This window comes from Scyliorhinus canicula, chromosome 9 (assembly GCF_902713615.1).
Source record: "Scyliorhinus canicula chromosome 9, sScyCan1.1, whole genome shotgun sequence".
Taxonomy (NCBI): Eukaryota; Metazoa; Chordata; class Chondrichthyes; order Carcharhiniformes; family Scyliorhinidae; genus Scyliorhinus; species Scyliorhinus canicula.
The window spans coordinates 70,043,839-70,070,545 of record NC_052154.1 but is presented as its reverse complement, the minus strand read 5'-3'; the positions used below and the strand labels follow the sequence as shown (position 1 = coordinate 70,070,545).

At 47.6% G+C, this 26,707-nt stretch overlaps 1 protein-coding gene across 1 annotated transcript in view; it reads left to right on the top strand.

Annotated features, from left to right (window-relative positions):
• The window catches only part of nlrc5 (NLR family, CARD domain containing 5), a 238,677-nt gene that overhangs the window by 30,035 nt on the left and 181,935 nt on the right, over positions 1–26,707 (top strand). The window contains exons 2-3 of the mRNA XM_038806870.1: positions 22,404–22,711; positions 23,918–23,992. Of these exons, the coding sequence (XP_038662798.1) occupies positions 22,405–22,711; positions 23,918–23,992 (382 nt within the window). The 5' untranslated portion in view covers position 22,404. The remainder of the gene's footprint in view (positions 1–22,403; positions 22,712–23,917; positions 23,993–26,707) is intronic.

The window sequence follows — 26,707 nt, the reverse complement described above, 5'->3', positions numbered from 1 at the left end:
CGTTTTAATTTAAAACAAGGCCTGGAGGATTTGTTCAATCAATTGCCTCCATTGATAATTAAATTTTTACACTTCAAGTGGGGCTTTCTAAAATTGGATGTAACATGGTTTTCATCTTGTAAGCATGATTAAATTAGTGTAAGTTTCCATTAGCAGTTCATATTGATTTGTGGTGATCACTATAATGGTCAGAGGTAACAAGACACATAAAGCAGTTAGTATCTGTAATTAGCTTGCTTGCAGACTATTGATTTATATATATATATACTGATTTGCATATTTAGAACAGTGGTTTTATACATTCCATCATTTCCACAGTAGGCACTTGAATTCAGAGCTTACAATATATCATAGCATTGCAGTTCATCACATTCATATTTTCATAATGTGCAATACATAATATACAGTAGGTGCTAACAATTCATGGCATTGCTCATGCACAGAAAGACATTACTTTACACTGAAGAAAAAGAGTGGTGGGCATGGAGCATAAAAAGGAGCGTTTAAAACAGTTGAAGCCCAAAGACACTGCTGAAGTGGAGCGTGTTAAGGAGGATTTTTGGAAACAGGGAGGCGAATAGGTTGGTCGAGGCGCCAGAGGAGAAATTTCAGAATAGCTGGAAGAGTAGAAGAGAGAGTGGGGAACAAGGAGGGGGAACAATTGGGCTCATACAAGGGATGGAAATTCCTAAGTTCTTGTAGGATGTGGATAATTTTTACGGTGACTCTTGAAGTACAGAAAAGCAGTAGAACTTGGGTAGGAACACAATGGTGTAAGTGCAGGATTTCATGTGGTTGATGACGTTGATGTGGTTGATGACATTCTCAATTTGTGCAATTTGTGGAGGCAGGTTTGCTGGCTTGAAGACAAGCCTAGCGATGACGACATAGGAACAGGAGGAGGCCTGTTGAGCCAGCTCTGCCATTCAATTAGATTGTGGCTAATCATTTACCTCAACGCCACATTCCTGCACCATCTCCATATTCCTTGATGCTATTTGTCTCCATAAACGTACCAATTTCTGACTTGAACATGCTCAATGATTGAGCTTCCACAGCCATCTGGGGTAGAGAATTTCAAAGATACATCATCCACCTTCAGGCCCACCCCAAGATGTCCACCACCATCGCCTCTTAACCAACTGTGCCACACCAAAACCCACGTCAGCATCCCTCCCCACCCACCTTTCACTCCCCCCATAAACAAAGACAAAGAAAACCAAAACCCCTCTCCCCCTCTCCCACTCCCTCCACAGGTCAACTCCCCACTTTACTCCCGTTAACTAGCAAACCAGCTAGCATGGTGGCCCCACTCGAGGCCTCCGTCTAACCCCTCTTCCCCACAACCACCCTTGACCATAAATGCCCAAACCCAGTGAAAACCCCCCAAACAACACACTCACCCACTCCGCACCCATATTCATTAAATACAACAATCCGCCTATCGTGTAAACCCACATCCCCCACTTTAACATCTCCAAAGTTCAGTGTCCTCACACACCTCCCAGTCCATGGCCTCTCATAAATTCACTCCTTGTAGAGGGCAGCCTTGCTCCGATTATAACCAGTCCGCCACTTGGCCAACTCCGCACACAGGTCCTGGCATTTTCTCAGCGCGTTATCTCAGGTGCACTTATCGTTTTGTTTTGTCCACCTCAGTATCTTAACCTTATCGAAAAAACGATGCAGCTGCACCACCATCGCCCTTGGCGGCTCCTCCGCCTTCAGCCTCCTCCTCAGCGCCTTGTGCACTCGAATTACCTTGGGCGGGACGGTCAAAGACCCCCACCAACTTCTCCAACACACTCGCCACATACTTTGCGGTCCTCGTGATTCCCCACCGACTCTCCAGATCCTGCGTCTCTAACCTCTGCTCCACTTTCTCGAAAGTCTCCCTGAGCGACTCCACCACCTTTTCATCAGGTGTTTTGAGGCCGCCTGCCTCTGGTGCTCGAACTTCGTATTCAAAACGTCCACAAGCTGTTCGGGAGATCACTGGGCAACCAACGGTGCCCCAGCACCCTCCTCCAGGCGGGATTCTCTGACCCCGCGCCGGGTTGGAGAATCACCGGCGGGCTGCGCGAATCTTGTCACGCTGCCCTGATGCCGGCACACGATTCTCCGCTCCATTGGCGCCGGCGTGGTTGGCGCGGCGCTGGTCGCGGACTGCTCTATGTGACCGGCCCACCGATTCTCCTGCTCAGATGGGCCGAGTGATTGGAAGAAAAGAGCCGAGTCCCGCCTACGCCGTTCTAACCTGCTCTGGGCTGGTGGGACATGGTGGAGGCGGGGGGGGGGGGGGGGTCCGACCGTGGGGGGGCCTCCGATGTGGCCTGGCCCGCGATCGGGGCCCACCGATCGGCAGGCCGGCCTCTGTGCCTGGGGGCCTCCTTTCCTACGCACCGGCCCCTGTAGTCCTGCGCCATGTTGCGTCGGGGCCGGCGTGTTGAAGAAGGCCATTGCGCATGCGCGCGTTGGCACCGGTGCCACTGCACACGTCCTCATTGGTGCCAGCGCAACTGCGCATGCATGGATCCCGCAGCGCACTGTTCGCACCGGGATCTGCAGCTCGAGCGGCGCGAGCTGCTCCAGCGCCGTGTTGGCCCCCTGGAGGAGCCAGAATTAGTCGTGGGAGCGGCCCGTTCACGTCATCGTAAAACACGATGGAGTACTGCAATTCTTAAGTGCTCAAACACCCTCAGTAAACATCCTTGAATCAGGTGGGAAATGACCAAAAAGTTCCACCTCGAGCGGGAGCCACCAAATGTGTGACAACTCACTCCATGGCCTTCACTGGAAGTCTTCTACACCATTAGTTAAGAAAACAGCGTTCTGCCAAGAAGTTGAATAATAACGTGTCAGAAACTGAATGTGATAGTGGATGAGGTGTAAGCCTTAGTGCAGTTGGTAGCGTTCTTTTCCCACCGCTCTGTACATTTGTTCCCCTTCACGTATGTATCCAATATTCTTTTAGAGTTAATATTGATCTTACTTTCAGTGCTCTCTAAAGCAGTGCATTCCAGACCAGTGAAGAAACAAATCACTATCTCGCCTCACCCCTTTTGCTCAAACCAAACATTTGCGTCCTTTGGCTCCTGACCTCCTTCACCTTACAAACTTTTTCACAAGCCTATTAGAGGTCCTTTTAACTCTCTACATGAAGGAGAGAAATCCCAGCTCCTCTCCATATGGTTAAAGTCTTACATCCCTGGTACTGTTCTAGTAAATCTCTTATACACCCACTCTTAAGGCCTTGACGTAATTTCTAAAGTGTGCTGCCCAGAATTGGATGCAATACCCCAGCTGGGGCCTGACTAGTGTTTTATGAATGTTTAGCATGACGTTTTTTTTGCTTCTGAAGAGTGTGCTTCAGGGTTGTCAACTGTGACTGAATGTACTCCTGGAGGTTCCATCACATGACTTGCCCTCACATTCCAGTCATTGGTCGGCCAACACAGCCATCCTTGTGAAGCACTGCCTTCCAGCACCAATGGGAAAGCAAAATGATCCATTGCTCAATTGGATGATGCCTGACTGACAACCAAACCTTTGCCCCCATTTTCAATATTTTCTATACCTGGTAAAGAGAAAAGCTCAAAGGATGTGACAAAAAATTCAATCTTTTTTTAAAGCCCTGATGAGATTTCTCCAGGGTTGCACACAGCAGTGTCTGAGAGATTGATCTTCAATTCTTGGAGACTCCAGGCCAATCCTGGAGGATTGGCAACTCTACTCTGCAGAGCCAGGGATCCAGAATGCTTCTTAACAGCCTTCTCAATTTGTCTTGCCACCTTCAAACATTGGTATTGATGCACCCCCAGCTCGGTGTTTCGGCATTTACTTTAAGGCTTAAGCACATAATCTAGGCTGAACTTTCAATGCAACAATGAGGGACTTTCTCAGAGTTTCATGATGACTGGTGCCAGATTTTTATTTCTAGACTTAAAAAAAAATCTCAAACTGCTGTTATGAAAGAATTTGATCGCATGAATGCAATATTCGTCCAGTTACTGTGGCAGATAAGATAGTTGCAAATTCTCAACTGTGTCAAACTATGGAAGGTTTGGGTTGTGCTGGCAACAATTTCATAGTGTGGAACTCTCCCATGGTCCCACTGGAGTGTTGAGTGGCCCAGAGGAGTGGGTGGGGTGGGGGGGTTGAAGCTCAACGGGAGTCCAAAAATCAGTTTCACGCCAGCATGAATTTCCCACAGGATCTTCCACAGGTCACTGCCATAGTGAATCAGGAAACCTGCTGGAGACTGGCGTGGAACTGATTTTCATCCTGCTAATGGGATGTAGATGAAGGCTCAATCGGAATCATCACCCCCACTCCCAATTCTCCAATTCACCAGCTGGTCCACAATACATCGAGAACAACATGGCAGATGAGGGAGTGAGATTGCTCAGATTGAGGGATTCACCTGAATAATGCCTGGGGCTGCGTCTGGAGTTCGAGGTGGAGGCAACCAACAACCCTGGACCCCAGAACACCACAGCACTGGGTGGGAATATACAGGTGTGTATTCCATATTCAGTGTTATGAGGATGTCGATCTTCCAGCCTCAGAGTGTTTCTGGTTGTCAAACTTCTTTTTCAGGAGGTTCATCTTTTTCGCCAGTGGGTCGTGATGTTGGGTGCCTTTTCAATATGGCTCCCGGATATGATGACGGGACTTGTGGCACCATGCTCACCCGCAAGATGGCAGTAAACTCCCAGATGTATAATTAACTGGGTCAGAGCCGGAAGATATGGCGTGGTTTCCCGCTGGCCTCCACAGTGGGAACCACTCCACGTTCCCACCCCTGCTGCAGTACTTAGTCCCAGATGGGAGAATTCACACATCAATGCCATCAAACATTGTTTTGCTAGGGGCATGACTGACATGGTTCAAAGAAATGTGTAGGCTCCTATGGTCCAAGAGCTGGACGTTAAGGACCCTGCTGATGTTAAATGCGAGGGTATCCCAAAACTCAGAAAGGTAACTGGGATCACTGGTTCTTAGTGGTGTATATTTTTTAATTGGTATACTGTGAGAAAAGATATGCAAACCAGGGAGGAACAGTCCAGTTGTTTTGTCATCAATTAATTAAAGAATATTTATTAACTTAAATGAAAAGCACACAAGAAGGACTATCATACACTACAACAACACATTTAATTACACTGATGGCTACACACACACAGCATTACACCCTTTGTTCCCAACTACCTGCATTTCCTGAACTCTGAGATGCCCCTTATCCCAAACAATATCCAATATTACATAACTCTGTGAGTTGACTCCAGCAGTTAATTACTATGCACAGGTTATTTGTCCAGATAAACCGTCTTCAGTTTCAGCGAAGATGTAACCTTCTCAGTTTCAGTTTTCGATTTTAATCAGCTGCCCTTTTAGCAATAACTTGTTTCAGAGGAGACTGGGGAATCTGCAGCTGGATGTGGCTGTGACAGTAGTGGCCTCAATTGTGTCCCCTTCTCCAGTTATTGTGCTATGAATATTTCTTTATTTCCGTTTGATGTTACCCACCCTGTGGACCTGGCTTTTTAGCATATAAGTACCAATTCCCTTATCTCTCCACAATGAAGTTACCTCTTCAAATCCCATTATTTTCCTCTGGCCACATAGGTAAATGCTTGCTTTTCTCACTAGTATACTAATTTACATATCAAACCTCCTTCAGGCAGCTGTCCTCGTGATTCCCTTTTTATTTTATTTTAACCAAATTTCATTTTTATACTTGATTTTCCTCAATTCTTAACATCACGTTGGTGCTCCAAAACCTATGAACGAATTAGGTGCTAAAACTCTAGCCCCTTGATAAATCTGATCTTTAGCCTGCATTAGTTTTGGACAGATCCTCCATCTGTGTTGTCAGACTGTCCTCTGATGAGGAGAAAGTCTGGTTATGTTTTGGCTCCTATTGGGGACCCGTGTGGTTTAGTGACCGTGTAAGCATTATGCTTTTACAATACCAGGGCAGCATGGTGGCACAATGGGTAGCATTGCTGCCTCACGGCATAGAGGTCCCAGGTTCGATCTCGGCTCTGGATCACTGTACGTGTGGAGTTTGCACATTCTCCCCGTGTTTGCGTGGGTTTCGCCCCCACAACCCAAAGATGTGCAGGGTAGGTGAATTGGCCACGCTAAACTGCCCCTTAATTGGAAAAAAAAATGAATTGGGTACTCTAAATTTAAAAAAAAAAAATGTTTTTACAATACTGCTGGAAATGTGAGTGGGTCGAGTGTATACTTTACTTCTGACGCCCCTGTGCACCCCCCAAAAATGGGTGAAGCTTGTCCACTGTGTGCAGTGTTAAAGCAACGTGTAGAGTGAGGACGAGGCACTCACTGTAGTTTAGGGAAAGGGCCCAGATTCTATCTCACTTCTGCCTCAGTAAACAATGTAAGAGTAATGGCCTCAGACAAGGCTATTCTCCAATGTAACAATGTGCCGTATGAGACTGAATGCAAATTTACCTCAATGCAAGAGCACAACCGTGGCGGTTTATTTCTTACCTTTTTTTTAAATGGTTGAGTAATACATTGTTTTTACCTTAATCGGTTACACTGGTATTGTAATAAAACTACCACTGCAAAATAACCGCCACAAAACAAGTTTGTGGGTTATATATTTGTTGCTAATATTTGGCTGCATTGTCCTCCCACACATTTTATAAAGAAGCTTCAATTAGATGGCAATCAGTTATAGAAATGCCAATTCATTCTTCGCTCTAATCCTGCAGTATAAACACCTCGGAATTAGTCCAAACATAATTCATATCAACACAAGTGAAAGGGACCTTAAAAGCTCTCCATTGCAGAGTCTCTGTCTTTGATATCGTGCACTTTCACAGCCTGATTTAAATGCTCCAAACTGGTCACTGTGCAACCATGAACGTTGGGGGTTTTTACAAGTGGAACTATTTAAATAACACTGGGTATTGCCAGTCAACATAAATACAGGAAATTGCAACCAAAGAACTGTCTGCTTTTTTGGGAAAGAAACAAGCAGCTGTATTTGAAAATAAATGATGGTTTCCTGAATCGCACTATCTTTGGCATCAACTTCGATTCATGTTTTTGCAGTGCGGGTTCTTGTTGAGTTTTTATTCAGGTGAGAAGACGTCGGCCGGCAATCCCTACATCCTGGCACGCTTGTGCGCAATATTTTGGCCAGGGCATGCGTGCGCGCGAGCGAGCATTGGAAGCGGGCCAGCCGCCAACCAAGCCAGCAATTTAGCCTGTTTAGGGGCCAACTAAATGCGATTTTAACTGGCCCGTCTGCTTTCAGGGTTGTTTAACCAAGTGGCCTTTACATTCTAGCTGTAACTTAGATCCCAGGTGGGATAAAATGTCTAGGCGCAAATAAAATTAAAAAGGTGTCTGGGGACTGCGATTTGTGCTCGAGTGTGCTGCCTAAACACACTTTGAAAAATATTTTATTGAGGCATTCATATATTGATACATTGAACAGAAACACAATCCCAATCCAACCAATATGGCTGTACATAACCCGATCAACAGAAATACCCCACCGACCTGCCCTCAGTTTGCCTAACTCCCCCTGCCTCAACCTTTTAAACCCCCACTCCCCCCACTACTGACACCTTAACTCTTCTCGAAGAAGTCAATAAATGGCTGCCACCTCCGGGCAAACCCCTCCACAGAGCCCCTCAAAGCAAACTTTATTTTCTCCAGCCTGAGAAACGCTGCCAGGTCACTCACCCACAATCCTGGTTTCAGGGGCTCGAGTCCGTCCATTCTAACAATATCCGTCTCTGGGCTACAGGGAGGCAAAGGCCAAGACATCGGCCTCTCTTGCCCCCTGGACTGTCAGGTCTTCTGAGACAACAAAAATCGGCACCTCTGGTCACGGGACCACATTCACCTTCAGGACCTCCGACATAACATCGGCAAACCCCTGCCAGAATCCCCCAAGCTTCGGACCTGCCCAGAACATGTGGCTCTGGTTCACGGGCCCACAGTCATATGTGCGCTGAAGACCACTAAGCCTAGCACACGATGGGGATGCATTAACTGTCCTCAGGGCATCTTCCCACAGCCCAGCCCCCACCTTCCTATCCAACTCTCCCTCCCACTTACGCTTCACTACTCCTATCAGGTCTCCCTCCCAGTCCATCAGCTCCTTGTAAATTTCCAACACCTTCCCCTCCCCTACCCCTGTTCTTGACACCACCTTGTCTTGTAGCCCCTGGGGTGGCAGCTAAGGGAAGGACGATACCTGCCTCTGAACAAAGTCCCTCACCTGCAAAGATCAGAACATATTCCCGACGGGCAGCTCAAATTCCTCCTCCAGCTCCTCCAAGTACAGAAACCTGCGTCGATGACCAAATCCCCAAACCGTTCGATCCCCGGCCGCTGCCAACCCTGAAACCCCCCCATCCAGCTCCCCCTGGAAGACACCGGTGATTGCCACAAATTTATGCCCAAACTGAGGCCCCCTCCAGTCCCTGGTGCTGCCGCCACTGTCCCCACACCCTGAGGTCCGTCATCACCACCGGGCTTGTGGAGTATTTGGCTGGCGAGAACGGCAGGGGCGGCGTTAACATTGCCTCTAATCTTGTGCCTTCACATGCGGCTGCCTCCATCCGCACCCATACCGACCCCTCCCCCACTACCCATTTCCTGACCATCGCTATGTTTGCCGCCCAGTAGTAATTCATGCGGTTCGGGAGAGTCCTCCCCCCCCCCCCCCCCCCCCCCCCCCCCCCCCCCCACCTCGTCCCGCCTCCAGCAGCACCGGTTTTACCCTCCCCGCCAGTGACAGCAGGAGTGCATCCCACCTCCTAAAGTGTCCCTTTGTCTGCTCTACCAGCTTCTGCAGCTGCTCCCACCCCCGCGCCACCAAGTAGCGAATGCTCCCCCTCACCACCTTAAACAGCATCTCCCCCAATCTCTTCTACTGCCCCCTCGCCTGGATCGGAAAAACCTTGCTCTTCCCCAAGTTCAATTCATACCCTGAGAGCAGGCCGAATTCTTTGAAGATCCCCATAATCCCCCCAATACATTCCAGCGGGTCCGAAATATACAGCAGCAAGTCATCCGCATACAGTGAGACCCTGTGCTCCACCTCCCCCTTAATATCCCCTGCCAGTCCCTTGATGCTCTCAGTGGCTCTATAGCCAAGGCAAAAAGCAATTGGGATAGCGGACATCCCTCCCTCATCTCCCGAGGCAGTCTGAAATATTCCGAGCTCACCCGGTTTGTCCACACACTCGCTACCGGTGCCCGATACAGAATCCAGACCCAATCCACAAAACCCTGCCCAAACCTAAGCCGCACAGCACCTCCCACAAGTAGTCCCACTCCACCCGATCGAAGGCCTTCTCCGCGACCATGGTGACCACCACCTCCACGTCCTGTCCCTTAAGAGGGCATCATTATCACATTCAGTAATCTCCTAATGTTGGCTGACAGATGTCTCCCCTTGATGAACCCTGTTTGGTCCTTCCCTATCACCCCTCGCACACAATCCTCGAAGCCAAGAGCTTGGCCAATAACTCGGCGTCCACATTTAATAGCGAGATCGTCCAATAGGACCCACACTGCTCCGGATCCTTATCCCTTTTTAAAATTAAGGAGATCGAGGTCTGCGATAATATCGGGGGAGCAGCCCCTGTCCTCACCAGCAGAGGCTCAGGACCCCCAAAACCTTTTTGTAAAATTCCACTGGCTGCCGAGACATACTTTGCAGTGTTTTGCCATTGCAGTTTACTTTTTTGCAGGTCTGCTGCTCCCTGAGATTTAATTGTGCAACCAGAAGACTTTGCTACAGATTATTGCTGTTCATTAGGGTGGCACAGTGGCACAGTGATTAGCACTGCTGCCTCACAGCGCCAGGGACCCGGGTTCAATTCCGACCTCGGATGACTATCTGTGTGGAATTTGCATTTTCCCAACGTCTCTGTGTGGGCTTCCTCCAGGTGCTCCGGTTTCCTCCCACAGTCCAAAGATGTGCAGGTTAGGCGGATTGTCCATGATAAATTGCCGCTTGGTGCCCAAAGGTTAGGTGGGGGTACAGGCGGATGGTGGGGGAGTGGATCTAGGTGCTCTGGGTGCTCTTTCAGAGAGTCGGTGCAGACTTGATGGGCTGAATGGCCTCCTTCTGCACTGCAGGGATTCTCTGATTATTTCACCGGCTGTGACGGGAGTTTCCGTTTCAGTTGATTGTGATTAAATAGCTGCATTTATTGAGACATCAAAGTCACTTAATTGCATTTCCTGTGGAAAAATGTTTTTCTGATAGAAGAAAATATCTGATATAAATCAAAAAAGAGTGGCTAAGGTAGTTTTAATAATGGGAGATGAGGAAATGGCTGAGGAACTGAACAGGTTTTTTGGGTCGGTCTTCACAGTGGAAGACACAAATAACATGCCAGTGACTGATAGAAATGAGGCTATGACAGGTGAGGACCTTGAGAGGATTGTTATCACTAAGGAGGTAGTGATGGGCAAGCTAATGGGGCTAAAGGTAGACAAGTCTCCTGCCCTGATTGAATGCATCCCAGAGTGCTAAAAGAGATGGCTAGGGAAATTGCAAATGCACTAGTGATGATTTACCAAAATTCACTAGACTGTGGGGTGGTCCTGGTGGATTGGAAATTAGCAAACGTGACACCACTGTTTAAAAAAGGAGGTCGGCAGAGAGCGGGAAATTATAGGCCAGTGAGCTTAACTTCGATAGTAGGGAAGATGCTGGAATCTATCATCAAGGACGAAATAGCGAGGCATCTGGATAGAAATTGTCCCATTGGGCAGATGCAGCATGGGTTCATAAAGGGCAGGTCGTGCCTAACTAATTTAGTGGAATTTTTTGGGGACATTACCAGTGCAGTAGATAATGGGGAGCCAATGGATGTGGTATATCTGGATTTCCAGAAAGCCTTTGACAAGGTGCCACACAAAAGGTTGCTGCATAAGATAAAGATGCATGGCATTAAGGGTAAAGTAGAAGCATGGATAGAGGATTGGTTAATTAATAGAAAGCAAAGAGTGGGGATTAATGGGTGTTTCACTGGTTGGCAATCAGTAGATAGTGGTGTCCCTCAGGGATCCGTGTTGGGCCCACAATTGTTAACAATTTACATAGAAGATTTGGAGTTGGGGACCAAGGGCAATGTGTCCAAGTTTGCAGATGACACTAAGATGAGTGGTAAAGCGAAAAGTGCAGAGGATACTGGAAGTCTGCAGAGGGATTTGGATAGGTTAAGTGAATGGGCTAGGGTCTGGCAGATGGAATACAATGTTGACAAATGTGAGGTTATCCATTTTGGTAGGAATAACAGCAAACGGGATTATTATGTAAATGATAAAATATTAAAGCATGCTGCTGTGCAGAGAGACCTGGATGTGCTAGTGCATGAGTCACAGAAAGTTGGGTTACAGGTGCAACAGGTGATTAAGAAGGCAAATGGAATTTTGTTTTTCATTGCTAGAGGGATGGAGTTTAAGACTAGTGAGGTCATGCTGCAATTGTATAAGGTGTTAGTGAGGCCACACCTGGAGTATTGTGTTCAGTTTTGGTCTCCTTACTTGAGAAAGGACGTACTGGCACTGGAGGGTGTGCAAAGGAGATTCACTAGGTTAATCCCAGAGCTGAAAGGGTTGGATTACGAGGAGAGGTTGAGTAGACTGGGACTGTACTCGTTGGAATTTATAAGGATGAGGGGGGATCGTATAGAAACATATAAAATTATGAAGGGAATAGATAGGATAGATGCGGGCAGGTTGTTTCCACTGGCGGGTGAAAGTAGAACTAGGGGCCATAGCCTCAAAATAAGGGGAAGTAGATTTAGGACTGAGTTTAGGAGGAACTTCTTCACCCAAAGGGTTGTGAATCTATGGAATTCCTTGCCCAGTGAAGCAGTTGAGGCTCCTTCATTAAATGTTTTTAAGGTAACGATAGATAGTTTTTTGAAGAATAAAGGGATTAAGGGTTATGGTGTTCGGGCCGGAAAGTGGAGCTGAGTCCACAAAAGATCAGACATGATCTCATTGAATGGTGGAGCAGGCTCGAGGGGCCAGATGGCCTACTCCTGCTCCTAGTGCTTATGTTCTTATAAGAAACCATGAGGGCAGAAAAACAACACAAATGCATTGATTTATGAGTGTAAAGTAGTCCCACGGTGACAAATTTACCACAGAGATGGTGCACAACCATGTGGCTGTGCTGACATAAATTTTGTCAGAGATGATTCTTTGGCAGTATTGGGATTTGAAAGAATGTAAGTTTTAGTACAGTAAATTCATTTAAATCAGTAGGAGTTTGCATTGTGCAAACACAGACTAATTTCTCAGGCTTTATAGCAGCCTATTCAGGGGTCCTTAAAGAGGCCACCAAAGGAACAGGGAATTCTCTTTTAACTTGCATCAGTATAGAGTCAGGAGGAGCAGTGGTGGTCCTCCTGGTCATACATTAACACTGCAGTATCTGCCAGGGCACACTCTGTCCCCCTTCTATTTCATGCCCTCTCCTGGCCCCCATCCCCCACTGCCCTTGAACTTACTAGTGGCCAGCTGGCTGGCTGAAATGCAACGGTTTTGATTGGCGAACTGTGTTGATGCTCCCGGTAGGTGTCTGCAGTTTACCAGACGGATGAACGTAGAACATAGAACAGTACAGCACAGAACAGGCCCTTCGGCCCTCGATGTTGTGCCGAGCAATGATCACCCTACTCAAACCCATGTATCCACCCTATACCCGTAACCCAACAACTCCCCCCGTTAACCTTACTATTAGGACACTACGGGCAATTTAGCATGGCCAATCCACCTAACCCGCACATCTTTGGACTGTGGGAGGAAACCGGAGCACCCGGAGGAAACCCACGCACACACGGGGAGGATGTGCAGACTCCACACAGACAGTGACCCAGCCGGGAATCGAACCTGGGACCCTGGAGCTGTGAAGCATTTATGCTAACCACCATGCTACCGTGCTGCCCCATTTGGGATGTTTCTTGGGCATTCCGTTATGGCACATGAGATGAGTGTGCCAACCATTCCACACTCGTTACAGGCACTTTAGTGAATCATAGTGGGCGAATGGCTGGTACAAAACGTTATGTGAACCCACACCAAGTTCAATGGGAACAAAGTTTAAAGTGGATTGAAACCTAATAGCACCTGTGGTGTCTTGTTCATTTTGACATGAAAAGGTTAAACACAGTGCACTATGTACTGTTTACAGTACATCACAAACTAGTTAATCAAGTTCCTTTGCTATGGTAAATAAATTAAGGAAGTCCAGGGGCGTAACCATACACAACTGGTACCACCTTATCAGTGACTTTAGATAGGCCAAGGCTATGGACCATCGAACCAGTCAAATATACTTCCAGTCCTGCTAAATAACTTGATGACCAAATATATTTTGTCTCGCCACCTCAGGCCCTGTGGGCGCAATTCTCCCCTCCCCACCCCCCCCCCCCCCCCGCCGGGTGGGAGAATCGTGGGGGCGCCGGGCGAGTCCTGCCACGCCGCCCCGGCACCCGCAAGCGATTCTCCCACCCCCCCCCCAACCGGCGCGCCGAGATTTATGGCTGGCCGCTCGGAGAATCGCCGCTCGCCGTTTGTAACGTGCGAGCGGCGATTCTCCGGCCCGGATGGGCTGAGCGGCCTGCCCAATACGATGTGTTCCCGTCGGCGCCGACCACACCTGGTCGCTGCCGGCGTGAACAGCGGCCTGGATGGGCGGCCTATGGAGGGAGGAGGGGGGATCGAGCACCGGGGGGGCGCTCAAAAGGGGTCTGGCCCGCGATCGCGCAATCGGTGGGCCGGCCTCTCTGAAGGACGCACTCCTTTCCTCCGCCGCCCCGCAAGATTACTCCGACATTTCTTCCGGGGCGCCCGCGGGGAGGACAGCAACAGTGCATGCGTGGGTTAGCGCCGGCCAACCTGCGCATGCGCGGGTGATGTCATTTACGCGGCGCCGGCCCCCGGGGGTGGGAGAATATGGGGCGAGGAACGGCCTCCCACGCCGGAGTGAAACACTTCCGGTTTTCACTCCGGCATTGGCACTTAGTCTCCTGTTGGGATAATCCCACCCTCTGTTTCTCCTCCTTTCCTCGTGGTGGAAAATGAAGAATTGCTACGATTCTGATGCTTTTATAACAAAAAAGTGAATGGCGCACAGTGCAAAATGGAGCAATTCTGTATGTTTAGCATTATTAGCAAAATTAGTTCATTAGCTTCCCTGTTTAATGGGCTTTAGGAACAGAGTAAGCCATAAATCCCCTCAACCCTGTTCTGCTATTCAGTTAGATTGTGACTGATGTGTCCCTTAACTCTATTTAACTGCCTGTGCTCCATACTTCTTGGTACCTCTTACCCAACAAATATCTATTAATCACAGGTGAGATTCTACGTTTGCGAGATTATGGGCGGGATTCTCCGTTGCCCGACGTCTATATCGTAATCGGTGATTAGGTGGAGAATCCCTTCCGACGTACAAATTGGGGCAGCGCCTGCTTGACAGCAGTTTTCTATTCCCTGCCCCCTCGAAATAGCATCATCACGTTGCACGCCGGACACTGTTGGAACAGTGTTGGCGCGTCATCGGAAGGCCCTCGCCCGATGCTCCACCCCCAATGGGCCCAGTTATTGACTGTGCGGTTGATGTGTGGGTCGGCGGTCTGGAACACAGAATGGCGGCTACGGACTGTGTCCAGCGCTGCTACAGTCGGCCGGAAACTGTGCTGCTGGCCGGGGAGGCTTCTACAAGTGCTGGGGGGACTGGTATGGGGTGGCCAGGGCGGTAGTATTTGGCAGGTTGGGTCCGCACTCGGCGGGCGCCTTGTTGTACGGCGCGACCACTACAGGTCGTTGCCGTGCTCGTGCGCAGCCACGGACCCAGCCATTCTCCGGCCGATTTTGGCACTGGAGCCAGGAGTTTTACCCGGCGCTGCTGCTAGCCCCTCACTGGTCCAGGATCGGTGAGGTTTGGCACTGATTTTGGCTTCGTAAAACACCACAGTTCCCACGCCGGCATCAGCACTTAGTCGCTAAATCAGAGAATCCAGCCATATGTTCTCCCGCCGGAGGAGAATTTGTACTGATTACATTCCTCCTGGGAGCGCAAATTGGGAAGCAATTCCGTATTCCTTGTCATGCAAATTTATACATGGCGAAGAACACGAGGGATTCCCGAGGGAATCACGCTGTCGGGCCGCCATTTTGAGTGGACGGCTCGATAAAGGAGTCCTGCGGCTGACCACCCCTCCCCCCACACTGCAAATCAGCCCATCGCTCACGCACGGCAAAGCAGCCCCCCACCCAGAGATTGCCTGGGTGCCCCCTCCTTTTCTCAAGTACGGGGGGTGACCAGACTTGATGCCCCGCCCCCCCCCCCCCAGGATCCTTAATAGGGAAACCCCCACCCGGGGCTCCCTAACTGAAGGAACCCCCCACAGAGACCCCCTAACTAGAATGATCCCCACGGAGACTCCCTAAATAAAGGAAGCCCCCACAAGGACCCCCTAACTAAAGAAATACCCCCCACAGGGATCCCCTGTCTAAAAGCACTCTTCACAGGGATCTCTTAATAGGGAGACCTACTAAGGGGCTTCCTGGGGGTGTCTCCCTATTGGGGGGGAATCCCTGAGCGGGGTCTCTTGAAGGGTTCTCTTGTTTTGGTGGTCTCTGGGGAGGTGACTGGTAGAGGAAGGGTGGGCAGGTTGTGTATTGTGTATCATGGCCCGAAGGATGAACGTATGGGGCAACCTCCTTAAGGAGTTGCCACCTTGGCCCACCACAAGGTGCACCACGTCAGCTCACGTTTAGTGAGACCTTTAGTAATAGGACTACTTTCAGTCATTCTACTCAAGGATCAAAGAACAAACAAAGAACAAAGAAAAGTACAGCACAGGAACAGGCCCTTCGGCCCTCCAAGCCCGTGCTGACCATGCTGCCCGTCCAAACTAAAATCTTCTACACTTCCTGGGTCTGTATCCCTCTATTCCCATCCTATTCATGTATTTGTCAAGATGTCTCTTAAACGTCACTATCGTCCCTGTTTCCACTACCTCCTCCGGCAGCGAGTTCCAGACACCCACTACTCTCTGTGTAAAAAAACTTGCCTCATACATCTTCTCTAAACTTTGCCCCTTGCACCTTAAACCTATGCCCCCTAGTAATTGACCCCTCTACCCAGTGGCGGACTGGGTCTAAAAATATTGGTTGCCAGGAGACAAACGGGGCCCACACACAACTACAATGCTATCATTTAATTTTCATAACGAATAAATAAAATTTTCAAAAAATACATATGGAAAAAAGGGTACAATTAAGTTTTTGTGGAAAAATTTGTATTTCTTAGTAATTACAGTGTACATGTACTGTACATATTACTGGCAGTAGATACCAAATGTAAATACAGAATGTTATAATTGAATTTTTAATTTATTTTTTAAAATTTTAAGTAATTGGTTGAAATTTTTAAATAGTTTACTGCACAATTTACACATTAACAGATAGTTCAAAAGCACAATAGAGCATTGCATGCAGTCCACTATATTAAGAGCAATCGTTTGTGTTCGCTAGATGATTTTCATTTCATGATTGTGCGAATCTGCCAATAATTGCTTCTGCATCCAATTCATCTAACAATTCCTTTTCAATGGATAGCAACATGTATGATTCCAAATTCTCCTCAGACAGCGAATTTCTTAACCTTGTCTTTATGATCTTTAGCTTTGAAAATGTCCTCTCACATTGGACTTGAGTAACTGATAGTGTGCAGATGACTTTCTAAAGTTCATAAAGGTTATCATATGCCTTGTCATGAAGTCTGTTGGATGCCAGAATTTTTAGTACACATGATGGGCAAGTGCTGCTAATTTTACAATTGTTGCAACTGGAATCCATATTCTCACCATCATTAAGCAATAGCTTTAATACATCAAAGTTTGAAGCAAAAGAAAACAATTCCAATATTACTTGATCTTTGCTGATTTGTGGAAACAGCTTAATAATACCGTCCAATGCTTCATCTTCAAGGCCCTTCTCTGCAATAGTTTTAAACTTTGCTGGGTCTAAGCAGGACAAATCTTTATACAACTGTTTGTGTTGTACAAAGCGTGATTCTAGTGACTGGACAATGCGATCCATTATTAGGTTAAACACATTTACTCAAAAATCAGCTAGAGAATCTGAGGAATTTCTTTCATCATCAATAAGCTCATCTGCTATTCTTTTCTTCTTCCTCTGCCTCTTAACTGGCAATGTTGTTTCCAACGCATCAATTTCCAATGTTTGATTTTCGTCCATATTCATCTGTGAAATCCTGTCATTACATTTATTTACAAATTCCAAAGCTTTGCTGTGAACGTTATCAAATGTTCTTGTCTGTTCCTTCAACTTTGTTGTAGCTGAATCTACCAAGCTCCATGCAGTAAACATATATAAACTACTTGTCTGTAGATAACTTGATAACGGGGTTGTAGTTTCAAATATATGCAAGTAAGTAAATGCTGTCAATATGGTTTCAAACTTTAGAAGACTTTGAAGTAAAACATTTGCTTCATGTTTTGTTTTTGCATCAAACTTTTCTGAATCTTGTATCATTGATAAGCATGTCAATAGATTTACGAAAGTACTGGCAGCAGCATCATCAAAACGTCCAAATATAGTTGTTGCTGCATTGGATTTTCCTGACCATACTTACATGACAATACTTCTCTGCTTCAATGCTTCTTCTTTCCTTTTAATTAGTGATGCTGCAAAAAATTTATCTAAGGTGCCATCATTAACCACAGTGATATATTGCTGAGCATTTCTGACATGTGTTGTTGTCGATTCATATAAAGTCAAGCTCTGGCTAATACGCCTGTAGTCACTAAAGCCACGTACAAAGGGTGATGACTTACAAGTGTTGGGAAACTCAAAGGCTAAGCAGTATGAACAATATAAGCATCTATTTTCTTTGTTATATGTTAGCCATTTTCTTGGGACTGAGTCATTCATAATTTTCCTCTCATACAAACGAGCATCAAATGGCAGATCATCAAGTGGCTGAAGTGGATGTTCAGCAAAAAACTGTTTTAGCTTTGCTCGTGATGGATATTGGAAGATTCCAGTAATTGAGCTTTCATTTTCTTGCGTAGGTTCATTTACAGGATGTGCTTCAGAAACCAAGTCATTTATGCTTGAAGGAATATCTGATTCCCTGTCACTAGTTGAAGCTATGTGTTCAGATGTTGCAACTACAGGCAGTACAGATACCGGAACAAGGAAGCCAGAAGAAATATTGGACCTGGGTTGATTAGTAATGGATGCACTTGTATTTGTCTCTACATTCAAAGTAGCTCTTCTCTGTTCTTGTAACTCGCATGTCATTGCATCATCACCATGAGCATTGTTTCTTGCTTCTTGATTATTTGTTGCAGAACTGGATATTGATGTGGATTGTGCTTGTGGTATTATATACTCTGTAATAGGCCTACATTGCTTGGCTGATTCCTTCCTTTCTGCTTCGTTTTGTTCTTTGCGTTTTAGTGACTCAGATTTATGCTTTTTCTTTTCCATGCTGGTAGGGGTAATATTCCTGAAATAAAAACTTAATTAAAAATAGCCCACATTGGGAAAAATGAATATTGATGATTGCAAGAATAACTTGAAGGAACGCCAGATAAACCCCTACTTGATAAAAAATATAAAATAACTTACTTACACTTCAATAGGCTATGTTCATTAGTCAATACTACTGTGGCCTATGCAGCTTCAGAAGAGGAGACAATCCACTGTCCAGTGTTCACACCAGCAAGCAACTGAGACAACTGTTGAAACTTAGAAGTTTGGTCCAACTATAGTAAGACATTAAGAATGGTCCCACAACCAAAGTTAACATGTCCAGTTTGATACCAGTGTAGTGTTACAAGTCGCAACCCTTTGAGTTTACCGCTATATAGACAACATCCACTGCCCTTCCTGCATCAATCACCTTTGTGACCTCTTCGAAAAACTCTATCAAGTTAGTGAGACACGACCTCCCCTTCACAAAACCATGCTGCCTTCCAAATGGGCGTAATTCTCCGACACCCCCGGAGGGTCGGGGAACCGCCCGGGGCCTTCGTAAATCCCACCCCTGCCGTGGCCGGAATTCTCCGCCACCTGGGAATCGGCGGGGGCAGGAATCGTGCCCCGCCAGTTGGCGGGCCTCCCACGCCGATTCTCCGGCCAGCGATCGGCCGAAGTCCCGCCGCTGTCAGGCCTCTCCCACCGATATGGTTTAAACCACCTCTCTGCCGGCGGAAGCACGCGGCGGGAGCAGGCCCCGGGGGGGGGCATGGGGCGATCGGACCCCGGGGGGTTCCCCCACGGTGGCCTGGCCCGCGATCGGGGCCCAACGATCGGCGGGCTGGCCTGTGCCGTGTGGGCACTCTTTTTCTTCCGCCATCGCCACGGCCTCCACCATGGCGGAGGCGGAGGAGACCCCCTCCACCGCGCATGCGCAGGTGGTGACGTCAGCAGCCGCTGACGCTCCGGCGCATGCGCGGACTCACGCCGACCGGCGAAGGCCTTTCAGCCAGCCCCGACGCCGGGTGGCGTGGCGCCAAAGGCCGTTGGCACCTGTCGGTGGAGCGGGAGCCACTCCGGCGCGGGCCTAGCCCCTAAAGGTGCGGAGAATTCCGCACCTTTGGGGAGGCCCGACGTCGGAGTGGTTGGCGCTACGCCGGGACCCCCCGCCCCGCCGGGTAGGGGAGAATACCGCCCCCTGTCTCGAAGAATTCTCTCCAGTAATTTCCCTACCACTGATGTAAGACTCACCAGCCTGTTGTTCCCTGGATTATCCTTGCTACCCTTCTTAAACAAAGGAACAACATTGGCTATTCTACAGTCCTCCAGGACATCACCTGAAGACAGTGACGATCCAAAGGTTTTAGTCAAGGCCTCAGAAATTTCCTCTCTAGCCTCCTTCAGTATCCTGGGGTAGATCCCATCGGGCCCTGGGGTCTTATCTACCGTAATATTTTTCAAGATGTCCAACACCTCGTCTTTTTGGATCTCAATGTGATCCAGGCTATCTACACACCCTTCTCCAGACTCAACATCCACCAATTCCTTCTCTTTGGTGAATACTGATGCAAAGTATTCATTTAGTACCTCGCCCATACCTCGCTCCACACATAAATTCCCTTGCCTATCCTTCAGTGGGCCAACCCCTTCCCTGGCTACCCTCTTGCTTTTTATGTACGTAAATCAGTTTTGAATTCCTTGCAGTTTTGAATTGCTAATGAACGACTTAGCCTCAAATACAGGGAGCAGCATTGTAACGTTTTCAGATGATATGAAACTTGGACAAGTAGAGGTAGTGAAGAGGATGGTAACAGAGTCCAGAATTATAGAGGCAGGATGATGAAATGAACAGAAACATGTCAGATGGAATTCACCGTAGACAATGTGAAGTCATGCACTTTGGAGGATAATTATAGGAAGACAGTATTTATTTTTTAAGAAGTTTTTCCAATTAAGGGGCAATTTCGTGTGACCAATCCACCTACCATGCACATTTTGGGTTATGGGGGTGAGATCCACGCAGACACGGGGAGAATGCGCAAACTCCACATGGATATTGACCCGGGACCGGGTTCGAACCCGGGTCCTCAGCACTGTGAGGAAGCAGTGCACGGGCAGACAAAAGATTTCAAAAAATGTAGATGAGCAGAGAGACATTGGTGTTCGTCGAAATTCTTCGGGGTGATATGGCAAGTTGATAACGTGATTTAAAAAAAACATATTTGTATTATTCATTCCTGACATGACAGTTGCTGGCAAAGCCAACATTATTGCCTATCCCCAATTGGCCATGAGAAGGTGATGGTGAGGCACCTTCTTAAACCACTGCAGTCCATGTGGTGTAGGTATGCACATAGTGCTGTTCAGAAGGGAGTTCCTGGATTTAGGCTAACTAACAGTGGAGGAATGACAATACATTTCCAAGTCGGGATGGTGCCTGAATTGGAGGAGAACTTCCAAGTAGTGTTGTCTCCATGTATCTTTGCTCTTCTCCTTCTGAGTGGTAGTGGTTATGCATTTGGAAGTTGAAGGAGGCTTGGCGAGTTACTGCAGTGCATCTTGTACATGGTGCACACTGCTGCCATTGGTATAGGGAGCAAATGTTTAAGTTGGTGGACAAGGTCCTGAGCAAGTGGCTGCTTTGTTTTAGAAATGTGATGAAATCTATATTTTGGGGTTTTCTTTTGTCTGTGTGTGTTTTTAGATGTGGAACTACGGTAATGTTGCACCTGCGGGATGACCTATGGTTGAATGGTCCAAGGATTGGATTTAAAAGTCTGATGACCACAAAACTGTTGTCAATTGTTGTAAAAACCCATCCGGTTCACTAATGTGCTTTAGGGAAGCAAATCTGAAATTCATACCTGGTCTGGACCCCGCATGCCTCCAGACCAAAGCAATGTGCTTGACTCTTAAATGCCCTGTGAAATGGCTGTGCAAAAAACTCAGTTCAAGGGCAGTTAGGGATGTTCAATAAATGATGACCCAGCCAGAGGCACCCCCATCCCTGAATGAATAAATGAAACAAATTGCTCCTGCTTCAGGGCAAGGGAGTAGGACCCAGTTGAGAGATATTAATAGGTGACAGAGGTGAGTTCAAAGGGCAGGGTGAACAGCAGCTGAAAATGAGAGTTGGATCCATGCAGCTGAAGCTCAAAGCTGCTGAGGGGGCTGAGGCTCGGAGAGGCCCCATGAGCTTGTTACCTCCGCATTTCAAAGAGAATCATAGAATCCCTACAGTGCAGAAGGAGGGCGTTCGACCCATCAAGTCTGCACCAACTCCCTGAAAGAGCACCCTATCCCCGTAATCCAGTAACCCCACCTAACCATTTTGACACGAAGGGGCAATTTAGCATGGCCAATCCACCTAACCTGTACACCTTTGGACTGTGGGAGGAAATTGGAACACCCGGAGGAAATCTACGCAGGCAAGGGGAGAACGTGCAAACTCCACACGATAGTCACCCAAGGCTGGAATTGAACCTGGGTCCCAGGCGCTGTGAGGCAGCAGTGCTACGGAATTTTGCATGGCTAGCCCACCCTCAGCTGGGAAATATGTTGTGGAGGTGGGGGGGGGGGGGGGGGGGGGGGGGGGGGGGGGTCAAGGGGTCACCTTTGGTGGGACAGGAAAACCCCACCCGTTGAACTTTTGGACGCGACTCCCGCAGCGGATCCCGCCACAGTGGCCGGAAGATCCCAGCCTTTGCTGTACTAAAGGTGCTATATAAATGCAAGCCATTGTTATTGAAATCAGCTTCAAGTAGAGAGAACCTTGCTAAAGCTGCTTCAACTGCAAAGGCTCGCTGAATATTTAAATACCTAATGGTATAGTCATACCCAACTTGTCAATTTGGTTTCTTTGCCAGGATGTGCACCAGCGGAATTAAGGAAGTGCTGGAGAGTAATCATGGTCAACTGGTGGAATGTCTCAGTCTGGAAGCGGACTATGTCCTTGAAAATGTCAAGGGTATCCTCGACAAGAAGGAGCTGAACCTTGTCAGAAGCCAAAGAACCAAGGAGGGGAAGATTTCAGAGCTGCTAAAGACATTGATGACCAAAGATAATGACACCTGCAAGAAATTCATTGACACTGTCATTATCATTATGCCCTGTAATTCATTCCCCATGTGTCTGGAGAACATGCTTATGACAGCTGGAGATAATGACACAGAAGGTAATTTGTGATGCTTAGAATCAATTACTACCTAAAGAACTGTGAATCAGTGGAATCTGAGAAGGCCATCAATTCACTAGACACGTGCTTTAAGATATGAACAGTGGTTTTAATCTACTTACAACAGAGCCAGCCTGTTCCACTTTGAACTCTCGATGAACTGAACGACTGGCTCTGAGCATTGGTATTTATACAGCAGTCCAGGGGGAGGAGTCGTGGGCGGAGCCACTGTACAAACTCCTAAGCATTCCCAGACCTACTCCCCCTAGTGGTCGGGCAACACAACTGCGCTTACAAATGCATGGTCTCATGTATATATAATACAGTGTGAATTATGGAGTTACATTCACCACAATACCATCACGTCCAAGCTCCCCTCGAAGTCACATATACCATCCTGACTTGGACATACATCACCTACCCTTCCTCACCATTGCTGAGTCAAAGTCCTGGTAGTCCCCATTGAACAGTGCTGGGACGCTATCTCAGCCTATGGCTCAAGAAGGCGGTCGTCCACCAGCTTTGCAAGGGGAACTGGCAATAAATGATAGTTTTACCAACAGAGCCCACGTCCTGATATTTAACTTATTTATTATGTTCTTATGTTTCCTAGACAAATAACTCAATTAGCTGACCAATGCTCAATTGTTGCTATCTTCTGACCAAGTGTACATCCAAAGTAAGAGTTTCTTAACACTCATCAGAGATGAGACATCGATCCCATTGTCTAGGTTTGACCCGTGATGTGAATGGACTGTCACTCTACTTTCACCCCTGTCCAAATGTGAGTGCCAAAATGAGCACTTTCAGGTGGGTAGTGAATGAAGCACAGGACAAAATAGCAGGAAAGTAATTATTTGTAAAATACTTTATGAATTACTGGAAGGAATTAAAGAGACCCTAATGGAATGCCTCTTTCAAGTGCTCTGCTGTTTGTTATTTGCATGTCCAAAATTAATTTGGCTGTACCAACAACATTTTAATTGACGCTGACTGGTACCATTTTGCCTTTGTGGCGCCTTGAATTGTCCTAACACCCAGCAGGTTCAGATGCTTACAGGCTGCAAAGAATTTGAAAGGCACAGGTCATTATTCTGTCTGGCGTAACCAAAAGATGGTTGTCTGTCAGTCAGTCAGGTAGAGTTCTGCAACGGTTTTGGTTTATGCAAAAAGTAAATGGCAGCTTAAATGCTTTTATCTTTCCAGGTTCGTTACACCACCAACAGAATGAAGCTAACTCCGTCAGTACACCATACTCGGAAGTAGAATCGAGGGTAACAGGTAAGGGTGGAAATCGTGAGATAGCTTTTGTTTTAGAAATGAACAAATGAATATTTCAGAAAGTTGACAGAGGGAAGCCAGGGAGCTATACAAGTTAGCCTATAGCAGTTATTGGGAAGTTGTTGAATCTATAATTGTTTTTAAAAAAGTTTTTCCAATTAATAGGCAATTTAGCATGGCCAATCCACCTACCCTGCACATCTCTAGGTTGTGAGGGTGAGACCCACACAGACGCGGGGAGAATGTGCAAACTCCACGCAGACAGTGACCCGGGGCCAGGATCGAACCCGGGTCCTCAGCACCGTGAGGCAGCAGTGCTAACCACTGCACCATCGTGTCTGGAGTCTATAATTAAGGGGAGGCTGACGGAAAACCTTGAATGTTTTCAGCTATCCAGAGAGAGCTAGCCTGGGTTTGTAACGGGTAGGTTATGCCTGATTGCACTTTATTGAAGAGGTGATGAAAGTAGTAGGCGAGGGAATGTCTATGGATGCGATTTCGAGAAGATATTTGTTACAATTATACATGGAAGATCATTAGGTAGAGTTGAAAATTCATAGAATTGAAATCATATTATTGACCTGGCCTCACATTATTGAATTGGCAGTGCAGCAGGAGGTACAGAGTAGGGATAAAAGGCAGGGATTCTAATTGGCAGCATGTGACTAGTGACAGAGATCTGTGTTAGGGCCTTAAACTCATTGCCGGCTTTATTAATAACTGAGCTGATAAGTTCGAAAGTTACATATCCAGATTTGCTGATGATACAAAAGTAAGCAGCAACCAATGGCCGGAATTCTCTGATTGTTGCAATTCACTTTTCCTGCCGGCAGTGCACCCCTGCCCCCCGGGTTTCACAGCAGGGTGGTGTGGTTACAACGGGAAATCCCATCGACAAGTGGCAGGAAGATGGAATCCCGACGCCAGCGTGCAGCTGAGAAATACGCGGCGAGGGGAGTAGAGAATCCCGCCGAATGTAGATGGAAGCATAAAATTACAGAGATATAGATAGATTAAGGGAATGTGCAAAATTGTAGTAAATCAATTTCCGAGCCGGCAAAGGTGAGGCCATCCACTTTGGAAAGAAAAGGATGGAAAAGTGCATTTTCTAAATGGTGAAAAGTTAGAAGCAGCGAAGGTCCAAAGAGTCTTAGGGTTCTAGGTGTCATGAACAGGTACAGAAAATAATCAAAAATGTGAATGGAATGCTGGACTTTAATTCTGGACGAATAGAACGCAAAAGATTTGTGGCTTACTGTGGGACTTGAGGATAGTATTACATTAAAAGAAGAGGCTTATAACATTTTGAAGGATAATAGTAAGCCTAAGGTCTAAGAGAGTGTTCGAAACAGAATATATATCGGCAGGAAAATAAAAATGACAGATTAGAGCTTTCACAAATATAGAAAAAAGAAGAGAATAACTAAAGTAAATGTTGGTCCCTTAGGTGCAGAGACCATAAGACATAGGAGCAGAATTAGGCCACTCGGCCCATCGGGTCTGGCCCGCCATTCAATCATGGCTGATATTTTTCTCATCCCCATTCTCCTGCCTTGGCCTTTGCGCATGCACGGGGGACTTCCTCAATGCACCGGCGTTGACGCAACATTGCGCGGGGGTTCAGGGGCTGGCCACGTAACAAAATAGGGCCGGGGCTGGAGAGGCCAGCCCGCTGATCGGTGGGCCCCGATCGCGGGCCAGACCCCATCGGAGGGCCCCCCCTCCCCGGTGAAGGAGTCACCCCCCCCACCCCGGACCCTGCGCGCAGAGTTCCTGTCGGCTGCGAGCAAGTGTGGACGGCGCCGACGGGACTCTGCTGTTTTCATGTGGCTGCTCAGCCCATCAAGGCTGGAGAATTGGCGGCCCGGCCACGGACAGCAGCCCATGACCGGCACCGTGCTAAACGCGCCGGCGCAAATGGCGGCGATTCTCCGCTCCTCGGACAATCGCCTGCCGGCGTCAGGACGGCGTGGCGCCGTTCCGGCGATTCCCCGGCCCGGCGCGGGCCTTGGAGAATCCCGCCCAAAATGTCAATCCCCATATCAACAACAACAATCCCATCCTCCCACCAACCCCTAAATAACTGCCCGCATGTTAACATAAACAAATAACAAAAGGGAATCACCCATAGTGGTGGCGGCGCACAGTTGGCGCCGGGAATGGAGTCTGGAGCGCCGTGAACCGCTCCAGCGCCGAATCGGTAGTGCCCGCGCCCGTGAAACGCGACGGTGTTCACGACGGAGCGGACACTGCCTCCATTTCGGAGAATCCCGCCCTATATTCGTTACTGCCTATTGTTTATTGTTGATGGGTGCAAATTTGGGAGAAAATGAGAAAAAGGAGGAGAATAAAAAATACTTTAAAAAAAAAAAGTTAAGAGCCCATGGTGTTAAGGGTAAGACCCTGGCAGGGATAGAGGATTGGCTGACTGGCAGGAGGCAGAGAGTGGGGATAAAGGGATCTTTTTCAGGATGGCAGCTGGTGACTTGTGTTGTGTCTCAGGGCTCAGTGCTGGGACCACAATTTTTCACAATATATATTAATGATCTGGACGATGGAAATGAAAGCACTGTAGCTAAGTTTGCGGATGATACAAAGATCTGTAGAGGGGCCGGGAGTATTGAGGAAGCAGGCGGGCTTCAGGTGGTCTTGGACAGGCTAGGAGAGTGGGCAAAGATGTGGCAGATGGAATACAATGTGGAAAAGTGTGAGGTT